The sequence below is a fragment of the Chlorella variabilis genome (genome assembly GCF_000147415.1).
Source record: "Chlorella variabilis unplaced genomic scaffold CHLNCscaffold_19, whole genome shotgun sequence".
Taxonomy (NCBI): domain Eukaryota; kingdom Viridiplantae; phylum Chlorophyta; class Trebouxiophyceae; order Chlorellales; family Chlorellaceae; genus Chlorella; species Chlorella variabilis.
In genome coordinates this window covers 226,084-235,217 of record NW_005435069.1, presented here as the reverse complement: position 1 = coordinate 235,217, position 9,134 = coordinate 226,084, and the positions used below count along the sequence as shown (strand labels likewise).

At 69.3% G+C, this 9,134-nt stretch overlaps 2 protein-coding genes across 2 annotated transcripts in view; one reads left to right on the top strand and one right to left on the bottom strand.

Moving 5' to 3' along the window:
• CHLNCDRAFT_137296 (hypothetical protein) overlaps window positions 1-2,028 on the bottom strand; it is a gene marked incomplete at both ends in the record, with an annotated part of 5,856 nt that extends 3,828 nt beyond the window's left edge. The window contains 6 exons of the mRNA XM_005844978.1: window positions 114-223; window positions 446-601; window positions 799-1,080; window positions 1,257-1,359; window positions 1,618-1,667; window positions 1,867-2,028. Coding sequence (XP_005845040.1) covers window positions 114-223; window positions 446-601; window positions 799-1,080; window positions 1,257-1,359; window positions 1,618-1,667; window positions 1,867-2,028 — 863 coding nt within the window. The remainder of the gene's footprint in view (window positions 1-113; window positions 224-445; window positions 602-798; window positions 1,081-1,256; window positions 1,360-1,617; window positions 1,668-1,866) is intronic.
• A 231-nt stretch (window positions 2,029-2,259) lies between these two features.
• CHLNCDRAFT_26127 (hypothetical protein) lies at window positions 2,260-4,288 on the top strand (the record flags this gene model as incomplete). The annotated part of the gene is made up of 6 exons (XM_005845088.1): window positions 2,260-2,525; window positions 2,658-2,824; window positions 2,975-3,392; window positions 3,555-3,687; window positions 3,826-3,906; window positions 4,079-4,288. The coding sequence occupies 6 exons, from the start codon at window positions 2,260-2,262 to the stop codon at window positions 4,286-4,288; spliced, it is 1,275 nt and encodes a 424-aa protein (XP_005845150.1).
• Between the last annotated feature and the right edge of the window lie 4,846 nt (window positions 4,289-9,134).

Below are 9,134 nucleotides of genomic sequence, written 5' to 3'. Positions count from 1 at the left end.
CAGGTACGGCATGCGCCGGCCAGGGAGGGCATGCGATGCGAACACCAAACCCGAAAGGGGGAAAAGGAAGGAAGGAACGACAACAACAACAACAAAGGAACGCCCCCGCTCACTTGATGCGCGTGCCGCCGCCCAGCGTGCTGCCGGCCAGCACCAAGAGCGAGGCGTCCTCGGTCGACAGGATGCCGCCCTGCTCGTACATCGCCTGGAAGGCCTGGCCCTCCTGCGGTACAATGGGCAGGCGGTACCATGCAGTACATCGAACTAACTATCTTGGGCAGTACAGCAGGCCGCACGGAAGGCCTGGCCCCTGTTGCGGCAGCGGGAGGAGGGGGCTAGGCACGGCGCTGCCGCCCTGCGGCTGACACACACGCTGCACCGCTGCCAACTGCACAGCACAGCGTGGCTAGCCAGGAGCCCCGCCATGCTTTCCACCCCGGCGAACGAGAGCGGGGCTTGCCTGCAGCGTCATGTCCCGGGCGGGCACAAAGCCGTTCTTCTCCAGCACCACCACCCGCAGCCCTGCCGCCGCCAGGTTGGCCGCCGCCACTCCGCCGCCGGCGCCGCTGCCCACCACCACCACATCGCACTGCACCGCCAGCTGCAGTGAAGGCAAGGGCAGGGCACGGCGGGGGCGGGTGGCGGCATGCACCATCGGTCCATGGTGGTCCCAGCAGCATCCGGCACAGGCCAGGCCACGAGAAGAAGCATGGCAAGCATGCCCCACGCCAGGAGCCGGCGGCGGCAGCAGCCGCCAGGGCCAGCAGCGCGGCGCGCCTGCGGCCGCTCCCGCGCCACAGCCGCGGAGCCGTAGTCCCCAGGCCACGCCACCCGCAGTCCTTTGGCCGCCAGCGCCGCCCCCGCCCCGGCAGCGCTGCCGGGCGAGGCGTCCGCGCCGGCAAGGTCGACGAGCGCCGCCGCCACGGCGGCCTCGGCGGCGATGGCGGCCGGGGCGGGCGCCGGTGGCCTCTGCGGGTCGGTCACGGGGTACCGCATGGCCGCCAGCAGGTCCGAGGTACCATCAGGACTTAGCTGAGTAAACTGGGCGGACATGAGGAGGGACTTGAGGCCCTTGAAAGCCTGCGGAAACGATCGGCAGGGGGACGGCAGGAGACAGTAGAGAGGCAGGCGTCATGCTGAGCAGATGGAGGACCAGCCGGCTGCTTCGCAGGTGCAGCGGGGGGAAGGAACCGCAAGCTTCAGCTGGAATCGGTGTGAGCGGGGCGGGCTACGACAGCGAGCGTCGAGCGCCGCACCTTGCGCATGCGTGCGTCTGGGCTGCTGTACCACGCCTGCAGTACCGCCTCGCGCTGCTGGCGCGGCAGGTCTGGGAACGCGGACGGCAGGCCGAAGCTGCTTCTGCAGGGAGGGCAGGGAGCAAGAGCAGGATGTGGGCATGCGGCGCGACAGCGCCGGTCGGCAGTCCGGCTGGGGCAGTGCTTCCCAGGGGGGCGCCTGGCAGTGCAGGCACCAGCAGCAGCAAGGCAGACAAAGACCAGCAGCAAGGCAGAAAGCGGGGGTGCAGGCGCCGAGGGCGGCGGCACCCGCCTGAAGGCGCTGCGCCCCAGGAGCAGCAGGCAGCCGAGGCGGGAGGCCAGCAGGCGCAGCAGCAGGTACAGCTCCCGCTGCGCCTCGGGGGTCAGCCGCACCTCGATCGTCTCGATCACCTGCTGGGGAGAAGGGGTCAGGGCAGGGGCGCGTGTGGCACAGCCCAGCCAGGCCGCGGGCTGGGGCTGCAGGGTGGCGTCAAGCGCTGGCCGCCACAGTGCCGAGCAGCGGCTGCGTGTGTGAAGAGCAGCTTCCGACCCCCCGTCCAAGCTCCAGTCCTGCCACCTCGACCCTCCCAGCTTCCTGCCGCCTCCCGACAAACCCGGTTGCCTTGTAGAGAACTTCATCGCAGGCGCCGCTGTGGCGGAAGAGCGCCGCGGCCAGCCGATCGCCGGCGGCGGCGGCCTCTGCCGCCCGCGCCTCCGCGGCGGGAAACAGGGCATCCGCAACCGCTCGTAGCACGGCCACACGCGACTCCATGGCAGGGCCCGTGGGCCACAGGGTTGGGCTGGTGCGAAGTTGTTGGGGTCTTTTGATGGGTCGTCTAGGTCTCCTGGGCTGCCGCAATCGGCTACCAGAGCTTCAATTGTTGGGTCCCAGGCGTCCCGGTAGGCTGTTTAAGTTTCCGCCATCCGACGTGGTCCAGCCTGTCGCTTTCCCTCAAACGAATGGCCTGGATCGCATCCCCGATCACCGCATCAGACCCCAGTCATGCTGCTGTGGGCGGGCCTGGCGGTGCGCGCTCTTCTTCTGATCGTGGGCCAGTGGCAGGACGCGCACTCCCAAGTCAAGTACACGGACATCGATTACGAGGTGTACACCGATGCCGCAGCCTCCATGGCCCGGGGCGGCTCCCCCTACGACCGCTCCACCTACCGCTACACCCCGCTGCTCGCTGCGGCCCTGGTGCCCAACGTGACGCTGCACAAGGCGTGGGGCAAGCTGCTGTTCTGCGGCGCCGACCTGCTGGCGGCCTGGTGAGGGCGCCGGGGGCGGCGGCTCGCCTGCTGTCGCCAGCTGCCGCCATTTTTCACAGCTGAGCACTCCCTCGCCCCCCGCCTGTCTGCGGCAGGCCTCAGCCCTGCCCCTCGGCTCCCGCATGCACGCAGGCTGTTCCGAGTGCTGCTGCGGCGGCGCGGGGCGGCGCCGCGGCTGCAGGCGGCGGGCGTGGCGTTGTGGCTGTTCAGTCCGCTCACCGCCGCCATCTCCACGCGCGGCAATGGCGAGGCGCTGGTCACCTGCATGCTGCTGGGCCTGCTGCTGGGCCTGGACTCTGGTATGCATGCCGCCTTCCGCAAGCAGCGCTGAGGGTGCTCGGCTGCTGCCCGCTTTTTCCTTCCGTCGCACCTTGCCTCGCTGCATGGTACGCAAATGAGGCGCCTGCCTGACGCCCGGCCGGTGTTTCGTGGTGCCGCCGCGCATGCAGGCCGGCTGGTGGCGGCGGCGCTGCTGTTTGGGCTGGCGGTGCACTGGCGCCTGTACCCAATCATCTTCGCCCTGCCTCTGCTGCGCCACTTTGCGCTCCTGCGGCTGCGGCGGCAGCAGGCCGCGGCTGCGGCCCCCGGCAGCCCGCGCCCGTGCCCCCGGCCGCCGTCGGGGCTGCTGGGGGCCGCAGCGGGCAGCCTGCTGTCGCCTGAAGGGCTGGCCTTTGCGGCCCTGTCTGGCTTGGTCTTCCTGTGCCTGGGCGTGGCATGGTACTGCCTGTACGGCTGGCAGTTTTTGCATGAAACCTACCTGTACCATGCCAGCCGCACCGACCCCCGCCACAACTTCTCCCCCTACTTCTACCCAGCCTACCTGGCCAGCAGCGGGGCGCCGGGCAGCGGCGCGTGGGACGTGGGCTGGTGAGGCGCGCCGCCGCGGGGCCGCGGGGCGCCAGAGGCGCGAGCCGGGAGGCCAGCTTGGCGAGGGGCTGCAGGCAGGCGGGCTGAGCCTCCTGCCCGCTGCTGCCCCTCCCGCCTGCCTGCCTACCTGCCTGCCTGCCTGCCTGCCTGCAGGGCGTTCAGCCTGGCGCAGCTGGTGCTGCAGGCGGCGGTGGGCTGGCGCTGCGCCGCCGACCTGCCCTTCTGCTTCCTGCTGCAAACCGTGGTGCTGGTGGCATTCAACAAGGCGAGCCGAGGGAGGGGGCAGGGCCTGGAGGTGCAAGGCGGTGCCCGCAGGCGCAAGCAAGTGCTTGCACTTGCAATGGGAGGAGGGTGCCGGCTGGCTTGCCTGGCGGCTGCTTGGGACCCTGCATGGCAGCAGCCCACCTTGCTTTGTGCTTAGTACTGCCTGCAGGTCTGTACCGCACAGTATTTTGTGTGGTACCTCTCCTTCCTCCCTCTGGTACTGCCCGACCTGGCGGCCGCTCCCAACAAGGTGCGCCGCCGCCACTGCTGCTCAAGCCCTTGCCCCTCCTTGTGCTGCTGCCTGCGCCGGTGCTGCGGCCGTGCCCGCTGGGCTCCCTGCGCCCGGCACCTTTCGCACCTGCGCTGTCGGGGTCGGCCGGGGCTGACAGGCCTGCCCCGCCCCCCTGCTGCTGCAGCGGCAGCTGCTGGCGGCCGGCGCAGCGTGGGGCGCCGCCATGGCCCATTGGCTGCTGTGGGCCTACCTGCTGGAGTTCCAGGGCTTGCGGGTGCACCTGGGGGTGTGGGCAGCCAGCCTGGCCTTCTTCGGCGCCCACGTCTGGCTCATTTGCGAGCTGCTGGCGGCCTGGCGGCACAAGGAGGCGGCCGGCACGGCGAAGCGGAAGCGCACGTGACCGAGGGCAGCTGGCTGCGGCGGCGTGCAGTCAGCTGCGCTGTTGTATGCTCTGCCCGGCAGGCGGCCTGCCCTCCCACTGTTCATCCACAACAGGTTGTGATCTGTGCAAAGCAGGCTGCAGAACCAAGCACACACATGCATGCATCGGGACAGAGAGAAAGTTTTCCTTGTGCCGACTCTAAATGTTCTCGCGGCGGCCTCAAGACTTGCCGCCGGGCGCCTCTTTCCTCCTGCTACCCGCTTGACTACCTCCCTCACGCCCCGCCGCCGCCGCCGCTGCCGAGCCACCGCGCGCTCCCGGCCGTCGCCGCCAGCAGCAGGTGCCATGCGATGAGGCATGCCATCGGGAACTGGTAGCCCAGTGCCAGCCACTCGTAGCCCACGGCAGCCACCACCGCCCACTGCTTCTCCTGGGGCTGCAGGTGGGCGGCGTGCTGGGCGGCGAAGCGGGCGCGTGCGTTGGCCTCGCTCAGCGCCGCCACCCAGACCGGCAGCAGCCAGCCCAGGCACAGCTGCATGGGGGCGGAGCGAGGAGGAGGCACAAGCACAGGCCTTTAGGCACAGACCAGGCACAGAAGCAAGCATGGCCCGGGGCGCAGGAGCTGGCAATGCACCATGCGAGGATCGACAGCCGGGGTGGGGCAGCCGAGCGTGCAACCCCACCACGCCATGCCCCTGCATGCCTGCAGGCCAGCGCTGAGGCTAGCCCCTCAGTGCTGGCAGGCCCCCGCAGCTTGCCTGCAGCCAGGTCAGCAGCAGCGGGCATGCATCCAGCTGGGCCGGCAGGACAAGCAGGTGCGGGCCTCCCGGCTGCGCCTCGGTGCCGCCCTGCCCGCCGCCGGCTCCGGGCGTGGGACGCAGCGGCAGCAGGTGCGCGTTGGTCAGCATGGCGGCGAGGTGCTGCACCAGGGGCCTGCCGCGGGCAGGGGAGGCCAGGTCGGGCCTGCCGCACACGTCTTGGTACGAGGTCTGCGCCGCCGCCGCCGCCAGTAGCGCCGTCTGCAGCGCCGCGGCGTGCTGCCAGCGGGCGTAGCGGAAGGCTAGGCCGGCGTGCGTGAGCGCAAACAGCTTGCTCTGCGGGCGGGGACAGCGGCGCAGCGGCACAGGGCAGACAGCAGCTCTGCTCAGGGGTGGCAGCTGGCAGGCAAGACAGAGCTTAGGCAAGAGGTGCATGCGTTGCCTAAATGGTTGGCTGCTTGATTGAATGGGCACCTTCAAAGCTGGGGCATCGACACGCGGCAGCGGCAGCATGCGGGGTACACCTGGCGGCAGCGCCAGCTGACCTGTCCCACCTCCGAGAGCAGGGCGGTGAGCGACAACGGGGCCCCGCCTCCTGCGCTGCGCCCTTCTCGCCAGGCAGGCACACGTCTGCCGCCAGGCCCAGCTGGCCGAGGGGAAACGAGGGAGAGGGCTGGTCCTGGCTGCACGCTCCAGTGCCTGCCGGCGCCTGCCCAGGCGCAGCGGCGTCGGCCGGGAGCTCGCGGCCGCTGCACGAGCGCTGCAGGAGGCGCAGCAGGCCTCCGCCGCCGGGCGCAGGGTCTGGGCCTGGGCCGCCGGCGCCGGCAGGCGCGGCGCCGCCGCCGCTGCCGCACCTGCCCACCTCCCAGCACAGCAGGGCGAAGAGGCAGAGCTTGAGGAGGGTGAGGCAGCGGTTGCGGGAGCGGCACAGGGTCCAGTTGCGGCCTTCAGCCAGCGGGATAAAGTTGAGGGCCAGCAGCAGCGCCGCCTGCATGGGGATGGGGTGGGGGCGCAAGAGAGGTGAGAGGTGTGCCACAAGCCCACCGTGACATTCGTTCGCAAGGGAGGGGGCTGCAGCAGAGGATAGAATTGGCACCGCAAATCCTCCGGCTGCCGCTTTTGGTTTCAGCCTGTGGCGTGCTGCCGCCAGGCGTCGCTCAGCGGGCATCCCCCTGCGCGGGCCCTCCCCCATCCCCCTGCGCAGGGCCTCCCCTCCCCCCACCCTCACCTTGCCGCACATCCGCTTCTGACCCGACAGCGCAAAGGAGCTCAGCTGGGTGAGCCAGAGGCACCAGGAGAGGGCGGCCACGCCCGTGTCGGAGCGGGCCAGCGCGGCGTTGCGGGCGGCCAGGAAGGCCCGCTCCAGCTCGGGATGGAACCGCATGGCGGCCGCCCAGCACCGCCGCTGCCGCTGCTGCTGCCACTGCTGCAGCTGCCGATCTCAGGCTGCTGCTTCGTGCGCCACTCTTGTTCGGGCTTGTCGGGCTAGCTTGCTTGGCCTGGGAAGGGGGCGTGGCAGGGAGGGGAGAGATGAGGGATGGGCCAGCGGCGGGGAGCGGGGCGCCCTGCTCTGCGGGGTCGCTGGCGAGGCGGCGGCTGGGGCTGGCAGGCATCGTGGCTGGAGCAGGCTGGGCCTGGGCGGTGTGCAGGGCTGTAGCCTTACCTTGGGCGGACCTCGAGGGAGCAAGGCACGAAGACAGGGACGCCCCGTGCTGGGGGGAACCAACGTGGGCCGTGTGATCTGTGATCCCAGTGGGCTTGGGCTGCTCAGGGGCAGCTACACATGCACGCCTACACGCTCCTGCCGCTCCTGCACGCTCCTGCACTCGTCCAAGGTGGCTTGCAGCTGTAAGAAATGTCCTATCTGAAGAGCTGCATGTCACCATGTGCTCCTTTCCCATAGTTGTGCCGCCGAGGCGCCACGGCGTGCCCTGCTGGCAGCGGCTTGTGGCTACGGCCAGGAGAAGCCGATTCCCCCCTCCTCCTTCTGTCCCTCCTGCCAGCAAGCTGTCAAGCTGCTCTGGTTCAGTCTCCTTCAAGCAAGCGGCCTTCTTGCCACGCTTCACGTGCAACGCACCCAACCTGCCACCCTCCCAGCGCCGTTCAAGGTCGGGCAGACGGGCAGGCACCCCTGGAACACAACACCAGGCCGGCCCGGGGGTGCAGCCCAGCTCAGCCGCTTGGCCCACCCCAAGCACCCCTAACCCGCCTCTCGTCTTGCCTGCGCGATGCAGGCATGACTGAGAGGCCAGGATCGATGTCCAGCGCCAGTGCCAGCGGCAGCGGCAGCGGCGGCGCCAGCCGGGGCACCCCCGCAGCCGCCGCCGCCACCGCACACTCGCCGCCGGCGCGCGACCCCGGCGCAGAGTTTCTGGAGCAGCGGCTGCGGCGCGCTGCGGCCATACCCCCTGCGGAGCGCAGCCCCGAGGTGGCTGGCTTGCTGGAGGGGGCACAGCTGGAGCGCGAGGCCTGGGAGCTCATTCCTGTGGACAGCAGCGGCACGCCGCAGCCCGCACACGCGGGGCTGCAGCAGGTGCTGCTGGCCCTTGAGATGCACGCCCGAGCACATTATCTGTGCGAGGGGTGCACTCCCGGGAGCAGCGAAGGAGGAGCGCACTTGGGGGCCTGCGTGCGCTACCTACACGGCCATGGTGCAGGCAGCACCGCACCCGCGCAGCCAACGATGCCCAAGCCGAGTGACAAGTATGGGGCGCTGGCGTTCGTCCTGGTCAGCCAGGCAACCATGGCAGAGCAAGTCGATGCTGCAAAGCTGCCAGCAGAGCTGCCGATGGCCTCTTACCTCTACTCCAAGCTGCAGTGCTGCCTTTGGCGGCAGGAAATCCTGTCGAGGCCTGCCTTCCGGCAGCAGGTAGACAGCGAGCTGGCCGAGCTCACAGCCAATGCTCAGCGACAGCACCATGGTCGGCAGCACGGGCAGCAGCAGCAGCAGCAGCCGCCACTCACTGCACGGCAGCTGCAGTTTTTGGCCTGCACCCTGGTGTTCGTCAATGCTTACGACACCGCCCAGAGCGGCGCTGGAGGGGGGGAGCAGCCGACCCGTGAGCGGTGCCTGACTCCAGCGCAGCTGGAGGCTGCTGACAGAGCGAAAGTGAGCAGTGCAGAAATGATGCATGCTCTGGAGCCTGACCGGCCAGCGAGCTGCCTCTGCCTGGCGATGGCGCTGAAGGGCTGCGCCGCCGGGTCCGTCCAACGCGTCATCAGCCTGTGCCAGCGCGCGATTCGGCTTTCGCAGCAGCAGGGCAGCGATCTGTGGCTGGCGCGCAGCAGCCTTAGGTTTGCAGATACAGTAATCAGTGCAGGTGACGCGCTGGCTGTGGACTGCGGCATGGTCCAGGCAGCGCTGGCAGCCCTGCAGCAGGTGGTGCCGGCGGTGCGGCGCTGCAGGCGCGTGCTGCCAGAGAGTTGGCTGCATCCCTTTCAGGAGCCGGTCGGTATCGTGCAGAAGCATCAGTACATGCTGGAGGCAATGCTGCAGCTGCTCGAAGGCGCCCATGGCTCCTCAGAGAGCGATGTGGCTGCAGCGCGGAGCGCAGTGCACGAAGCCGAAGCGGCCCTGCAGCAGAGTATCCGCACGGTCCAACAGGCCAACGTATTTGTATGCGACGGCTGCCACCAGACAGCTCTCAATCTGCGCCGTTGCTCGCGATGCAGGCATGCCGTCTACTGCAGGCAAGCCTGTGCTGTCGCTGCCTGCTGCAGTGCCTGCTGCTGCTGCCACTACCGCGCCTGAGTAGGAGTGTCAATTCTTCTGGTGCTCCTGCTTGCCTGCCTGCCGCAGTCGTGAGTGCCAAGTGGCGCATTGGAAAGAGCACAAGCGGGAGTGCGCGCCGGCCCCCAGCCCCTGAAGCGCCGGCCGGGAGCAGCGCCAAGTGCTGCACGGGGCGGTTTGAAATGTCGTGCGTTTTGAATCAGGAACAGATCTGTGGGATTTCAGGATGAAATGGGGCAGTGCACTGACTTGTGGTCCCAACGTCTGATGGCTGGAGCTGCCTGCTTTTCTCCAGATGACATCATCCACATGCCTGGCCGTGTTTTTCTCCGCTACCGCTTGTACCCAGCTTGTACTCAGCGCCACCTGTGGCCTT